The following is a 16,894-nucleotide window of genomic DNA, read 5'->3' on the forward strand; positions in this document are numbered from 1 at the left end:
CTGGTAAGATAGGAATAACAAGAACATTTGCCAATAAAGTGACGTTATTTTGAGTAAGTCTTGTTGTTGGCCATGCATTACTACACAAAACATTAACTTTAGGAAGAAGTGGCAAAGGGCATGGGTGCTAGCAAGGGGTCACCAGTGACATTGTGCCACCTTGTGGTCAAAGTAAAAACAAAAATATACTTACATACAAAACATTCTTAGGCATATAGTAAACTTACTGGAAATAAGAGACAATAATAGTTATATAATGAATGGATAAATAAAGGAATTGAACCCTGAACTAATAAAGCCAAAAAGGAAGACAAAAGTATTTTGCTGTTACTTAAAAGTACAAAGGTGTTGGCATCGAAATGTACTTAAAGTATCTAAAGTAAAAGTACCATTATGCAAAATGGTGTATTCAAATTGGATTCGATAACAGCACTTTCTTTGAGAATAAATATAAAAATAAATAAAATATTTATTCAAACAGAGAAGTTAAAGTCAAAATGTGCACAATACACGGCAATAGGCCTATAGTCTACCAACAATACATATTTTAAAAAGATGTGCATTTCAATACATATAGTGGACATAATTGTTTTACTAACTTCAACTATTTTATATTCTGCTGCTATTCCCTTAACCTATGATTATACATTTGTATAAGAGGATAATTTGACTCTTTAAAGACAAACTAGTAGCTAAAGCTGTGTTGTTGTAGACTCAGTAAAAATTACAATATTGTTTTTTTAAATGTAGAGGAGTAGAAGAATAAGGAAGCATAACATGAACATATTCAGCTTAGTATAAATACTTAAGTGCAATACTTGATTAAATGTACTTAGTTTTACATTCCATTTGATGTTGCTAATACATACAGTATGATAGAAACCCTGCTAACATGCTAACATGGGTTTGTTTTGCTACCTCTGAGTGGGAGGAGCGTACGGCTGACGTCACTCTGACCCGCCCTCTCCGCTGTCTCCCTTCGCCTCCCCGTCTAGTCCAGTGTCTCAAAGCCGAGAACGGAGCACCACCGAGGGGGTCTAGCTGGCTGTCAACCGAGCTCCTACGGCAGTCATGGCGGCGCCGTTAGCCCACTTCGATGAGGACTGGCAGGATTTCAATGAGTTCAAGCCGGCCTCAGCGTCCGCCGAGCAGCTGGACCAGCTGAACTCCAACGTGGGCGAGCCGTCGGGCCTAGACGATTTCTCAGACCTGGACAACAGTTTCTCCGGGGAGATCTGCAGCTTCAAATCGATGGAGGACCTGGTCCAAGACTTCGACGAGAAGCTGACAGTGTGTTTCCGAAACTACAACACAGCGACGGAAAACATAGCGCCCATTAAACCCATCACAGAGGATAACTACCTGAAAGACGACGAGTGAGTGTTTGTTTTATGTGGGGTTTAATATTTACGTTAACTTTTAATCTCTAGCTAGCCATGTTAGCATCGGCAGGCTCACATAGCGTTGATGGGACTCCTGTTAGCTTAGCTGCAATCAGTGCCGTCCAAAGTTTGGTCAACGACCTAGAGCTTGTTTTCGATGCGATAATATACTTTTCTGACGTGTCATACTAACTAAGACAGTTGCTTTTAAGTTGAAATCCACAACTGGAGAAGCAGCAATAGGGTACAAATGGCAAATGTATTAAGGTATTTTAACTGATCGGTCATTTAGGGGATGTCCTGCCACGTTACCAGCAATTGATTTGATGCTAGATAGGTTCATATTAACTATAAACCTGGTCAACAAAGCATATATTAAGTGAATTGCTTTTGTCACCCGCTCACTGTTTATCATGTAATACAATCACCTTGATCATATGAAACAAATACTTTAGACTTGAGTTTCAGGACCCCCTCCCCTCCATTTCTCTTACTGCAAACAATGTGTCATGTTATTTCATACATGTATTTGTTACTGTCTGAGAGGTTCCACTGTCAGCAGCAGCCCTTGTTATCTCAGTATGAAGTCCTCAGCAGGAGTTAGATTTCATAGATGCTCAAATGTCACAACTACACACTCACAATGACAACATGTTATTACTTCCCAGCAGCTAGTCACACCAATCCCACACCAGCAGGGCTGCACTGTGACTACAGAACTGTGTGGGCTGCACAGATCTCCCTCTATTCTGCCTTCTTCTGCATATTATATTGCAACATTCTCATACAGTTATTTCACATAATGTATTTTCCTACTAAAAGGGAAGTCATGCATGCAAATGGCTGTTCAAATGTGACACGAATACAGGATATTTCTCAACTACAATTTGAATATCAAGTTTGGGACTCTATCACCGTAGACAGAAAAATGACTACCATCATTTAGTGAGAACTTTGCTTACATGTCCTTTAAATTAACTGGGATGAAAAGCAGTGTAAGATTTTGACAACATAATGATGGCAGAAGCCAACTTATTATCACGTAATCATATAAAAGTAACAGTTTTGATCTGTTGTGTTTTTTTGGAATATTAAGTGATAGAAAATGCATATATTTTGATAATCGATTCATTATTTCAGTCATTTATCTAGCAGAAATTACACATATTTTCTTTTGAATATCTATGGATCTGCTTTGTTAATATTCACACCAAGGGGGGAATGTTTCACTATTTTTAGTACTAATGAATATTATAACCCCCTGATTATTTTTTATAATTGGTCTTTTAAATCAGCCTTGGTGACATCATCCGGTTGCTTGTTTTGTTTTTTAAACAACTCCTTGGCTTGACAAAGAAAGCAGCATGTCATTCATACATTTGAGTTATTTTTGCTTGAAAAGTAATCTTAAAAATCATATCTATTATCAAAAGTGTTTTCTGGTCAATCAAGTAATCCTTTGATGTATCATGTAAGTGATTTCAAAGCTTGTAATAGAGAAATATATAGCCTGTTGTGTAACAGATATCAGCGGGTCACTCAACGAACACTGGCTTTTTCCTTAGGACATTTTGAAACTTAACTGCAACTTTGCCAAACATATTATGCACCGTAACATAAATACAGTAGTGGAGAGCTTCTCTCAGCAAAGGGCTGTGTCAGTCTCGCTTTAAATGTTTAGGGGGATGAAGGAGTGCTGGACGGACAAAGGAAGAAAGAAGCATCGAGGCAGGCTGTTGTTGCTAGAGAGACAGAGGAAGGAAAGGGACTACAATAATTGGACAGGAGCCCGGTGAAGCCCAAAGAGCAGCGCCAAGCTCTGCGAGAGTCTTTTCTGGATCACTGCACTTTTTCAGGACGTGCCCAGGCGCTTAATAAGTGTTCCAGAAAGACTGAGGAAGAGACGAGCAACAGAGATGACAAGGAGGAAATGTGTGTGGGTTTGAGAGACAGTTGTGTTTGTATTTCAAAGCCAAGTCGTGCATGTGGAGTGTCTGAGATAACACAGCATCCACACAAGTATATCCGAGCAAGTAATTCAAACAAATTGGCAGCATTGAAGTAGAGACATGAAAATGGAGAATGACCTTGTTTCTGGATGTAAACGCTCTCAGTGAAAGGGAAGCTTATCGTGTATTTGGCCGACACAGTGTCATCGCTTGAGGTACAAAAAACATTTCCTGCCAGCCTTTGCCCTATTTAGAATCACCCCCCCACTCCCCAAGCTGTGCAGGAACACTTCAGGGGGAAACATGCGAGTTATGTAAATACTATGATGATGCAAAGCCACTGTGACACATCGGATCACAGCATCCATCCTCATTCTGCTCGTAGCAGTCGGGGCCAGCGATAAAACTGAGTATGGGGGCTTTTCATTTCTATACAACTTTATTTTTTCTGTCAGAGAAGTTGAAAACATGCACAATGTCACAATTGTTAGGTTTGTTTCTAAAGGAGACCACATGAAGGGGCAGATTTATTTAATAAAGCTTTATTTATATGGCACTTTTCATACAGGCAGATCAAATAGCTACACAAAATCGCAAATTAAAACAAACAACATGAAATTCCCCTCAGATCAGATGTTAAGACCTTTTTGAAAACATGCAGCATAGCAACATAAAATAGTATTTTAACAGGGTTAAGACACAAGGATGTAAAATGTATTATAATAAAAACAATAAAATAGATCATGATTCCTCATTGAAATGAATCGATACGACAAAATATAAAAACCTATGAAACAGATCAAATAAACATATTATATACACAATAAAATGTAAATGTAATGATATTTATAATAGAGGTTAAATGATTAAACCATTAAGAGACCAACTTAAAAAGATAGTTCTCTAATACAACTGTTATACAAGATAAGTAAAAACCTTTAAAATGAATAAAACAATATCAAATTAAGTAAATAATAAAGAATAGAAGACCATTTAAAAGTGGGGTGTTGGTAATAATAAGCTAATTTAAAAAGACGTGTCATTTAATAATGTCCACGAGGACATAAAACGAGAGTGACTCGGTGAGATATGTGGGTGCCAAACCATTATGGCTTTTATTAACCAGTAAAATAATTAAAAAATCTATTCTGAAAGAAACTGGGAGCCAATGTAGTGCAGCTAAAACAGGATTAAGCCTTTATTCAACTGCCCTTTTAAGGTAGACTCCCAAGAAATCCTGAAGAAATAAGAATGATCAGGACACTTTGTCAGAAGCCAAAGGTTACTGAGCACATGTCGGGTTAAATGTGTCGAACTTAACATCAACTGGATGATTTTCCTTTCATTTTTGATCGCTTAAATCTGGTAAGCAGTATTTATTTTAAGAAAGATGAAGGATCAACAGTAAACATGTTTGTTGTACACTCTCGGCGCCACCATCTGCTCTGATAGCTTCTCTGCCAGCGTGCATGTACTGCAAACCATCACCAGTCTGTGTGGTGATTTCTACATCAGCCAATTCTACTGGCTAAACGACTGTAATGGTGTAAAACACGGCTCTGACCGAACGTATCCCATATGGATTACCGACAAACGCAGCTGACCTTTTGCTCTGAGGTCGGATCTGCCGTATTTGCGTCAATCTCTCTCACCAGGGGAATGTTTACCGGGGAGAAGATGTCGTGTGATTAATGAGTTGTTACATTCGTCAGTGGTTTCAGGCGTCACACTCAGTGAAGTGATGAGGGGGCGGTCAGAGAGCTGCCAAGTAATGCTGTGTCACAGTAGAATAGAGAAGGAAATGGGGTTTGTCTTATTTACTGAGTTAGAACCTCTTATTTTCCACCTTTCACTTCTTGTACTGTTTAGTCCTCTCCTCTCTTAGTAGTTCCAAAACTCAGTGGGAAATGGGCTTTTAGTTATGCTGCTCCATTTGCTTAAAACCAGCTGCAGGAGGAACTGAAACTCAGGGAGCTGGTCCTTCTTACGAGATTTAAAGTGCATCGTAGTGACCGAGAAGCAGGCAGCTCTGTGTCTTCTCAATGAGACTTCTGGTTAAATAAATATAAAAACAAATCCATGAGATCATGAACCCCTCTTTCTTTCCTCCAGGGTGTGGAACGCTCTGACAGATAATTATGGCAACGTGATGGCGGTGGACTGGAAGACATCACACACTCGCTCACTACACCTGCCCACCCTCAACATCACTGAGCACGAGGTAACACACACACACACACACACACACACACACACACACACAGTCCTTCAGTGTAACACAGCAGAAGCTTGCATTCGCACTGACTGCTAATTTGAGTCCACGTTAATACTTTATAATATATATTTTTATTATGCTTTGAGTTTATTAACATTCTATTTTACAACAACTAGGGATGCTCCGATCACCAATTTTGGGGCCGATCGCCGGAATCAGTATCGGCCGATACCGATCGCCGATCCGATCGAGTGGGCGGGGCCTAAATGGAAGATTTAAACATCACTTTAAATCTTCCATTTAAAGTGATGTTTAAAACTCAGTTAATGGGGCTCATTCACTGGAGCTTCCACAAACAACAATCAACTTAATTATTACATTCAAATTATGTATATTATTCAAGTTTACATTCACTTTGGATAATAACACGGGAGAAATGAGCGGAAGCGCTCTCTTTTCCTCTCTCTCCCTCTCTCTCTCCCCCTCTCTCTCCCCCTCTCTCCCTCTCCTGACAGCCCGTCAGTATCGTCTCATGCAGCTCGCTGATCCAGTAATGTGTGAGGCCGACAGTGAAGAATAAACATATTTATAACTAGTTTAGCTTGTTCCAGAGGTAGATAAAATAGCTGTGTTAGGTCTAACTCTTGTGTGTTTCGCTCTGCTCACCGGTCCGTCACAGCGGGTGGAGCTGCAGGATTTCTGCTTCACACACATACCGCTATTTTACTGTCTTTTTCGGACACCTTAAAATAATGCCAGACCGGTGAAGCCATTTTGGCGAGCTTGTTTTGCCGCGCACAGAGAAAAGTGTCATGTATTTTACGTCATGCGATCGGCCCTCGCGATCGGCATGTTTAGAGAGCACCGATTGATCGGTAGAGAGTGAGTATCGGCAGATCTCAATCGGTGACCGATCGATCGGAGCATCCCTAACAACAACCAGCCTCTGCGTCAAAACAACGTCAGCACGATGATGGAGTGCCACGTCACACATTTTATCCCGGGTTTAAGTTTGAAGTTGTTCTCCTTCTTTACATTAATGAACTTGTTCCAATCAGGTAGGCAAGCTTATGAAACATGCAATAATTAAGATCAGAATATATGATGGAATGGAGGTATTAAAAAGTGCCAGAGGCCACCAAATTAGTCTTTTACGTCCAAATGTTCATCCTTGTAAATCCCTGACACAGTAATTGCCAGTAAACCGGCTACATTTCCATAATCCTGCACTGTTCCTGAACCTCGCAGAAGAAGAGACTTACATGTAATCAGTTTGCTTCAATCTGCTTAACCACCTGTTTGTTGTCTCATCCCATTCCCACTCACTTTCGGTCCCGCCCTCTCAAATCCCTCCACTGCCTCCCCCATCTCCCATCGAACAGAAGTTGGACAACCAGTCTCTGGACCTGTCTGACGACGAGGAGCTCAGGGAGCAGATGGACATGCACTCCATCATCGTCTCCTGCATCAGCGACGAGCCGCTCTACACGGCCGAACAGGTGACTTGACACACAGGCAGTGTAGTAATATTCACTTCCTTTGGAGACTTTAACTAGAAAAAGTGCTTTTGAGGCGACTTCCACAATAATCACACTTCAAAACCACACGACTCCAGTGTTTTAAAGGTCCCCTATCATGCAAAATGCACTTTTGATGTCTTTTATACATTTATACATATGTGTCCCCAGTGTGTCAGGGAACTCACAAAGTGTCAGAAAACAAAACCCTCTCTCTTTTCCTCGATACCCAAATCTACAACAGAGCTGATCCAGATTTGTTGCGGTCATGACGACATTACTTTTTTTTTTTTTTTTTAAAGCTACGGACCCAGAATCAGCACTTCTCTAACAGGGCTGAAATAGAGGGATATGAGGCATGGCTAGAACGCTGATCTGTTTGGTATTTTAAGCAAAACACTTCATAGATATGTTTTTTAATATATCTGAGACCTATAATATATGCCTAAAAATAGTATAATAGGAGACCTTTAAAACCACTAAAATTACCTTCTTTTCTTTTTTTAATGCTGCTGTCTCCTTTTTAATTAGAAAACTATTGTATTATATTTATACAGTGGGAAACAGTGAGATTTTAAAATGATGACACACACAAACATATCCGCCTCACTTATTTGGTTAAATCAATCACAATGTTTCTTACCGGGATTTGTCTTGGCCAGGTCATTTGACCCCTTTCTGTACGACCACAAACAGCCTTGACTACCAGAGTACACAAACATTAGATTTGGCGAGACACACTGGAACATCCTTAAAAAACACACAACACAGTTTCAAGCTGTGAACTGCTCCTAGTAAATGACAATGCCCCATCCTCTCTTTCCATACATAAGACCAACACTAAATAAAACACAGGCACACTAATTCACACATTAAAGTTAAATATCTAACATGTGTTGTTAAGGTGATAGAGGAGATCGAGGAGATGATGCAGGAGTCTCCGGACCCCGAGGACGATGAGAGCCCCTCCCAGTCCGACCTCTCCATGCTCTCTCAGGACTTCCACTGCCTGAAGCGCTCCGGCTCCAACACCAGCTACGAGGACCGTGAGTGCCCCCGCCGTGTTGATCTTCGATAAGAAAATAAATCTTGTTGTCCTCTCAGCGGTGCTTTTTCACTCTCTGCTGCCATTTCACTGTATTCTAAATCACTCGGTGAAGTGTAATGGGTCGCACTGTCTGGAACACGAAGAAACAGCCACACACACATTCTTACGTAACGTGTAACAAAAGCAAACAGACAGCAATTAGGTTATTTCTACTTGTTATATAATCAACAGCGTTTATTTGGCTTGAAAACTATTTCTGATGCCAGACAGTTGTAGACGGAGCAGCTGCACCCTCAAGGCTATAGATTTAGTTTCAGATATCTGCATAATTTAACTACAATACGTTATGTGTTAACTAATCAGACAGCGCATAATCAGTATCATTAAGTGCATTCACAATATTTACACTGAGCTGATTACTCATGCCTGGAGTGACTTACCCTCCAGCCCCCCAATTTACACCATTTATCATAGACAGCAAATGCAAAAAAACGAAATTATTATTATTGAGGTTTTTGAAAACTTTTTCTCATTTAAAAAGAAAAAAAGTCATGAACGAATATCACAAAAGTTAGGTGAACACTCAACTGAATTGCAGCCTTTTTACACAGAGCAGAGAGGGAAAAATAGGTTGTGAATAGCGGTAAAAAGAGTAGTTCAATATAAATCGTGAAAATATACTGATGTGAAAAACAACATTAAAATGATATCCTGTGTTCCAATCAAAGTAACTATCACACCCCTCTCCATCCTCTCATGCTGACCTCCTCCTCCTCCTCTTCCTCAGGCCTGCGTCAGCTGTCTGTGTCCGAGCTGACCGAGACTCTGGAGGAAGTGGAGACGGCCATCCGCCGCTACAGTGAAGAGCTGATCCAGGCTCTGGCCCTGCGAGACGAACTGGACTATGAAAAGGAGGTACTTTGATTTGAAACCTCTTTTAATACTTTCCTTCACAAACCACAACCAGGCAACAACATAAACTGCATCTGGAGTCTAGTCAAAGCTAAGAACCAGTCTGAAAATCATTAACAGCACTCAGAATCAGAATCAGTCAGACAATTCCAGTCGTTTTTGGTCGTAAGCTCCAAAATGCTAGTTCTATTTTGAAGAAAACAGCGATTTGAACATCTGTTTAAACAGAGCGCATTGCTCACAGTACGCCGGAGCGAGGTCAGTGAATCCCACTTTTTTTGTTGCTTTATGACGTGACTGTCGCTGGGTATTTTTAACAGCAGATAAAAATAGGTTTCTTTTTAAGTGTTGCATAAAGAGGATGTTGAATCTTGTATTGTCGTTTGATCCTGAAAACCAGCATAAAGTAAAAAGAACGTTTTTGTCTATTAAAAAAAAAAACACCAGGTGAAGAACAGCTTCATCTCGCTGCTGATCGACGTGCAGAACCGACAGAAGGAGCACCGCGACCTGCTGCGGAAGAAGAAGAAAATCCGAAGCACCACGACAACCGGGCCCAACGGCCGGCGGACCGCCAGCACGCACATACCGGGCACGGTGAGTCATGTGGGGACACGGAAATGACAACCCATTTTGCCCTGAATGCATCATTATAATGACGATCAGTGAAACAGACACACACTTCTTCAAAGTATGAGCAGAAACGCTCGATGCATGACTCTGCAGTTTGCATGGGGTGAGCTGCTTTCACACCGTGGGCTTCTCTTAAACCTTTTCCTTCCTTTCGCTTCAAATAGAAACTCTCTTTTTCCTTCCTCTCGCTCCTTGTAGAACCTCACTCTGGAGGGACTCTCCAATGTCATTCAAAATGGCCTCCGTCAAACTTTTGGCCCCACAGGAGGGGACAAACAGGTGCCCCTGCTCTTTCTTTATCCAGCTCATGCTTCTTTCTTTGTCTTTTTATTTTTACCACTTGCATGTTTCCTTCTCCACAGCTACTGCTGGTGTTTTGGTGTCATGTCGGCCATTTGTTTTTCTGTTTTTGGTTGATTTTATGCTCTCTTTTTTGCTTTATTGCAGTCATGCTTTATGTTCTTTATAACTTGATTTCTCTCCATCACTTGTCCTTGATTCATTATGTTACCATTTTTTTATTGTTTTGTCAATTTTGCAAATGTTATTGTGTTGTCTTCTTGTTCCTGTTTTAAGAGAGAACACTGTTGCATAATTACTGCTTTCTTATTCAGTAAACATTTAGTCTGCAATATTGAAACCAACTACCAGTTAAATACATGCCTATCTATAAGGGGCTTACCTATCATCTGTTCATATATTCATGACATTGAGATCTTTTTTTAACACTATCTTCCGATGTAATGTGGAAGGAAAATTCAATACAAAGGGCAATAATTCATTTTTATTCTAATTTTCCACCTGCATGGGTAACAGCATGTATTCGTTGTGCCTTACACTCTCCTCTCTTTCAGTACCTAACCACAGTAATCCCCTATGAGAAGAAAGCCGGCTCCCCTGCGGTAGATGACCTTCAGATCCTCACAAAGAGTGAGTATATCAACACCCTTACAATAAAAAACACACCTACTGGAACATGATGAAATTAGTTGCTATAATCTCTGCAGCTGTTTTTTAAAGCAATTTTTCTTAGTTTTGCCTGTTAATGTTTTCTATATGTAATGTGCTCCTTTGTCTTTCCTAGTTCTCCACGCCATGAGGGATGACAGCGAGAAGGTCCCAGCTCTGCTAACAGACTACATCCTCAAAGGTAAACACACAGCCGTCCTCTATTAGCTTTAACTGCTTCCTCACACGTTTGATATTGATACCAATGTGAGGGGTTTTCACTAATATCAAGGTGGAGCAATGTAAAAAAACTCAAAGCAATGAAAAGTACAGAAGCCCTAAGGGGCAAGACAATTCCGGGCATAAGTATTACAATAACAAACACACAAAACTCTGGTGCTCCATTTTGTGGGTATGACTTAACAACAGGTGGAAAAAAGGTTTAGCTAGCATCATATTCTCATAACTCTCCGCTAAACTCGTTACATATATTGTGTGTTAGCAAATGTATTTTAACCATATCAATGTGCATTCCTTGTCTTTAGACTGTATTGAGCAATTCAAACTCAGGTGGAAGAAAACGTGAATGCTTTTAGTCCTAAAATCCTTTTAGTCCATCGGGTTGTGGTGCCCTTGAACCCCTTGTGGACAACATATGTATTACAACAAAACACACATTTAATTTCTTTCTCTCCTCCAATTTTCAAAACTCCAAAAAGATCATCCTGGTTAAACTACTTTGTCACGTATTCCTGAGTCGATGCCCTTCAAGACATCCATAGAAAACACGTCCCAAATGTGACTTTAGAGAGAGTTAAGAGGTGGTTCCACTTGACATCTTGCTTGAAAGAGGAAGTACAACATGTTCTATTTCTAGGGAAGTGGACAGTATAATAAACCAGGATGCCCCGTAGAAAAGTAGCACTCTACTCAAGCGATAGTAATCGGGAAGGTGGGGGAAATGCTTTTCTTGCCACCCTTCACTTTTGACCTGTACCTTCCTTGTCTTTCGTCTGTGCTGCATTGTCTTCTGGGTAGCTCTGGTATGAGAGCAGTGGAACCTGAGGTTTGTGAGGCACTGACACAACTAACACAGATTCTCACCTCCAGTCTTCTTCTTCTTCAGAGCCCCCTTTTTTCTCTTTCTTTCTCTCAGTCCATCTTCGTAGCTTCACTCTCCCCCCCCCTCCAAAAACAGCCGCTCTCCCCCACTCACTCTTCGCTGTAGTGCCTATCGTGCTGTGGCTGCATTACACCTCCCCTGAAACACGTGAAAACACTCATGCACCTAAATTCCTCCGTTTTCTGCGAGCTTGTAGCGGCAGCTGTCTGCTCCTCACCTGTTTTTCTTCCTCTTCTCTCACCCCACATTTCCTCTCCGTGGTAGTTGCTCTTCCATCATTAACAGCTCTCCTTCATGAGCGAATCAAAAACAGCCGTAATTTTAAGCACATCTCTTCTTGTCTCCGCAGTGCTTTGTCCCACGTAAAGCCAGCTTCCTGTTTCCAGAACCATCCGTAGGACCATCAGAAGGAGGTTCTGCTAATCTCGAAGATAATGGATACAAAATCTGTCTTTCCTCCATGTTTTTCCAACACATAGACTTTCTTTCCTTGTGGCATTTCTGTTTTTTTCACTGCCACTTTTGTTTTTCCTAAGATTTTAACTCTAGATATAACTCCTCGCTCTGTATAGTTCTTTTCATTCTTACATTCTTAATGAGTGCTAGGAGCCTGTATATCCGGATTGCATGCTGACTTGTCTATGGATGCCAGCAATCAGTATTATTAGTCACTTCCTTATTGGCCCGTGGCACTTGAATGGAGAAGGGTCAGGTGTATTGTAATCCCTGGGCTTTGTCTTTAAGGGAAGTGCAGTCCAATCTGTCTGTTTTATAAATCATCTTATGCATTGGGGGAATACAAATTCTGGCAAAATGGCTGATTGACTGCATATGTCGGGGGCTAAGCATACCCTTTAATTTAAAATCCAAACTCGTGATTGAACTGGTCTTTTGCATGTTGGTTTTCTGTTAAAGCTCAATTTTGGCTTTTAGTTGAATGTTAAAAATGAAATATTTTGTATACGATTAAGAGAAATTGCACAGTTTTTGGGAACTTTTATTTTTTGAAAAATTGAAAAAAAGGTAAAACGACGTGAGAAAGTAATAGCTGGATGAACAAACTTGTAAATCATATTTTTGGAGATGGAATTGTTTTTAAAGTGAGATTATGGACTTGCCACCTTTTGTGACCACACAGCAACACCGTTTTGTAAATGCTGTCCATTGACCTCTGAGCCCTCGAGTAGCGACCTCCCCCCCCAACAACTTTATCACTTCCCCAGAAAGTCGTCATAACAATGCGTCTAAAAAATACCTCGTATAAAATGTTCGCATAAGTAGAAAACGTATCATTTACGTAAATAGTGTTGTTAACATTAGGTTTGATAATTGTGTAGTTAATCTTCTGTTATAAGTGGGTTTTCTCTAACTGTTAACCCTTGAACTGTTGTGGTTGCACTTTAGTCTATCAGTGATTTGGTCATGTAGTAGTGGAATATTTGGTGAATTTAAGAACAGTACGTCTCGCTAGATTAGCGTTAGCTAGCAGTGCCAAAACATGAAGGGTTGTTGTCATGCGTCCAACTGTTTACCCTGCAAGTCTTCATGAGGAATTCAAACAGCCTTAAAGGGGTACTCCACTGATTTCACACCTTAAACATTTCATTCAGAGCACTACTCACCCTGTAAAAACAGTTAAAAAGTTTGTCGTCTACGCTCAGGAGTAGCTTGTCTAAGGAGATGACCCAATGATGTCACGGTGATGTCATCAGGGTCATTTTGATTTGGGCCTGAAACTACGACACAACGACCTTTGTTACAAACTCAGTGCACCGACAGATTAACTAAACCAAAACACTACAGAGTTGCATTATGGGAAATGTAGGATCCAGTGAGTGTTTTAGCTCGGCACATGGTACGGACTAGAAGTCAGAACATTTCTAACATCTATAAGCTCTTCTTTTGTGTCTATTGCAAGTCTACCATCATTAGAAAAGTGCAATACTTAATCACTGGAGCGCCCCTTTAAAACCTCGTACTGCCAACTAGCACAGCGCATGTGTCGCTACGCTAACGTTCAGATAACCAGCTGCTACCGGTGCACCACCCATCGTCAACATCAGGTCCAGTCTAGCTCTCAGGTACGATCATCAGTGTTACTAGTTTAAAATCTTCCTCTGAAAGGTACTAACATTCCTGAGTCTATGTAATGTTTTGGCAGGTAGTATATATTAGCTAGACTTTGCTGCACTTCTATCTTTTAACAAATGATACCTGGATGAGCCAGTGGAGTTAATTCTCTTGACTAAACCAGGTTAGCATTACAGATGTTGATAATGTCGTAATTTGTCACTTAATTTAGTCCTAGAATAAGTTTAGTAGTAGTAGTAGTAGTAGTAGTAGTAGGTGTAGCTAGCATTTAAGCGGCTCAGTAGCATCCACTTGGTGTAGCAGTTTAGCGACGATAGCGTAGATGCATCTAAACTTCGTAGGAGAAGGTGAAACTGTTATGAAAAAAGGAATTTACTTTACTGGTTTAAACATGTTTCTCATGCATGCTGCCAGGTGAAAATGGTGTAGGAAGATGACGAAGGGGTGTGATAAAGTTAGCAAACATTTGGGAAGATTGCACAACCGGTTGCTTAAATTCGAGGGGTCCATTTTTATCTTTTGTAAAAGAAAACAAAAGCTTGCAATGCTATATTTAACTATTTATATGTGACTGTTGTTTCTGCTGTTCCCAGCTTTGTACACATTTTTACCCTAGCATGTGCTACAAGCACTTTACTGCTGCACACACATTTCTAAGAATGGTTCATTTGTTTACAGAGGTATAAAGATCACACTAAAGGGACAAGTGCATGTCACAATTGAATGCATACAGTAAAGCATTAATTCAAACTATTTAGAAGATATCGAAAAAGGGCATATATACAAAAAATTGTTGATCCTTGTCTTTTAAAAAGCTTAAATAACCTTTCATTTTGTAACGAAACGGAAAGTCACTGGAGGCTCTGGATCCCATCTCAGGCCAGAAATCTGTTAGCGGACATATCAGTGTAACTACAATTTAGAGATCTATATTTATACATGCACGACAGAACAAGCAAACGGAAAAAGGCTGCCTTTGTAAATGCCTAAACATTTTTGTACATTAAACCATCTCCTTTTTGTTTTAATGCAATATCATTCCCCGATTGGAGGTTTTATGTTTACCGTCTCATGTGGTACTGCAGTATATTAATTTATTATGTAAATGTTCAGTTTTGTAACCATATTATTGACTGTAATGGTACAAGTGCTTTGTGCCCACATTGCATTGCAACTCATTTGAAAAATAAATTAATATGTGAACACTGTGTGGTTTCAGCTTACTGTGTGTTTGTGTAGAATGTTTATAATCTTATCTTATTATAGTTCCTTTATAAATTCTCAGGGAACATTTTCTCATCCTATAAAGGAATGTTTAATATAATCTGATGCAGTGACAATGGTGACATGAACCCAGTTACAGTTATTTTAATAAAAAATAATTATAAAAAGAACATAAAGTGAATGTGATAATTATTCTGATATCTTTCCTCCATGAATACCACACTATAGTATAAATGTTTCAATACCACTTGTTTCTAACTAAAATACAATAATTTGAAAGCACATATTGATTAGTATTTATGAATATTTAAATAATGTACAGCACTGTTTGCATTGAGGGCGATGAGGTGTGGTTGTGTGCATCATTCGCTGTATTATATCGTAGCTCTGAAACCAAGCACTAGACAACATTTTATTTAATCATCATATCAAACGGTACATATCAATTTCGAAATCAAAGGGGGAGAGGGGGAATGAAAGTCTTATGTGCATGCTCCTCAGTTACTGCTAAATAACTTAATGGCACTTGTGAATCGACGTCCACTTGATTAATTAAAGTTTCCTCGGGTTCACAGACATCTTTTGCTTTTCCACTAACCAAAAAATAGAGAGCTTTTTGCAAATGAATGTGTCTGTAAAATCTATAAGTACGTCCCCCTCCAAACAATCTGAAATAGATTAAATAGAATGTCCTTCTATACAGTATCTTTGGTTTTTCTATTTCCTAATGTGTGCTCAGAGTTTATATCCTCAGCAAAAGCAGCTGCTTCCGACCAGCTGTGCTCCAAAATATCAGGACTGTCTCATCCTCGCTTCCTTTCTCCTCCCAGTTGCCACAGTTACTCCAGTGATCTGTCATGAGTCTTTTTTTATCTGCGTTTCTCATTTCCGGAGAAAAGGAACTCCACCACGAACTGTGTCTGAACCGTTTACAGCTATCTAGCAGGCACAGTGACACTTTGACTGGTTGTGTCCTGTCAGGGGTCAAAGGTCAGCCCGGGTCACAGGTTGGTGTCAGTGAACATGGTGTGCTCCTTCCTCACCGTGCTGAAACCTTTGACAGTGTCAACAAATTCCTCATCGTCCATGAACTGTAAAGGAGAAGGACAGAGCTTTTTAAACATGAGTCAGCAGTTTAATTCATGTCACTGGAGTTGTTTTGGCAGGACAAATGACTATAGAGATCATTTGTGTGTGTGTGTGTACTGTATGTGTGTATCTTTCTCTCCACAGCTAATCTCCTATACTACTTGACCCATTAGCTTAATATTTGTTATGCTCATTTATGACTGTACGCACAAGGACCTCTTGTGGTTGCGTAAATTCACATTTTTTGAAAAGCATATTTTATTAACTTTTTGTATACCTTCATTGACTGCTGACTCCTCTTAACCAGCCACTGATCAACACATGCTTCAGTAACAAAAGGCATTCTACATGACAAGGCATTACATTTCATTTAGCTGACTCAAATCGACTTACAATAAGTGTAATAAACCATACCATTTTATGTGCTACATACATTTTATTTATTTAATCGTTTATTTGGCAGGGACAATGCACAGTAATGAACACTAAAACAGTCAAATGTGTTAAGCGTAACAGTGCCAGATTTAGCTTTGAGCTCATTTCCATCCGCAGTCCCTTACATAAAACATTTAAGAAAATTACATTTTACAAACATAGCAAAAACAAAATACATGATATGCAACAATTTACATTTTTCATTATATTTTGATGGCCAAGTTGCAGTGGAATTTTCCGGCAATAAACTAGGCTAAAAAACAGCCTTTTGGAGCCTGTTGTAGCCAAATATTGCCTTTTGTTTTGACACCTATAGAAAAGTTTGGTC

At 39.8% G+C, this 16,894-nt stretch overlaps 1 protein-coding gene across 2 annotated transcripts; it reads left to right on the forward strand.

Annotated features, from left to right (window-relative positions):
• The first annotated feature begins 990 nt into the window (after positions 1-990).
• si:ch211-57i17.1 (uncharacterized protein LOC565010 homolog) lies at positions 991-15,026 on the forward strand. 2 transcript variants are annotated; one of them, XM_034142970.1, is made up of 10 exons: positions 991-1,376; positions 5,444-5,552; positions 6,929-7,045; positions 7,968-8,109; positions 8,899-9,026; positions 9,471-9,620; positions 9,855-9,935; positions 10,511-10,586; positions 10,741-10,806; positions 12,077-15,026. In XM_034142970.1, the coding sequence occupies exons 1-10, from the start codon at positions 1,072-1,074 to the stop codon at positions 12,091-12,093; spliced, it is 1,191 nt and encodes a 396-aa protein (XP_033998861.1). In that variant the 5' UTR covers positions 991-1,071; the 3' UTR covers positions 12,094-15,026. The 2 variants fall into 2 exon arrangements, with proteins under 2 accessions (XP_033998861.1, XP_033998863.1); XM_034142972.1 differs by lacking the exon at positions 9,855-9,935.
• Positions 15,027-16,894: the final 1,868 nt, after the last annotated feature.

Source organism: Trematomus bernacchii, unplaced genomic scaffold (genome assembly GCF_902827165.1).
Source record: "Trematomus bernacchii unplaced genomic scaffold, fTreBer1.1, whole genome shotgun sequence".
Classification (NCBI taxonomy): Eukaryota; Metazoa; Chordata; class Actinopteri; order Perciformes; family Nototheniidae; genus Trematomus; species Trematomus bernacchii.

Coding starts and splice junctions, on each gene's coding strand:
- si:ch211-57i17.1 (XM_034142970.1), top strand. CDS start 1,072: ATGGCGGCGCCGTTAGCCCACTTCGATGAGGACTGGCAGGATTTCAAT. Junction 9,027..9,470: donor AACTGGACTATGAAAAGGAG/GTACTTTGATTT, acceptor AAAAAACACCAG/GTGAAGAACAGCTTCATCTC. Junction 9,936..10,510: donor CCACAGGAGGGGACAAACAG/GTGCCCCTGCTC, acceptor CCTCTCTTTCAG/TACCTAACCACAGTAATCCC.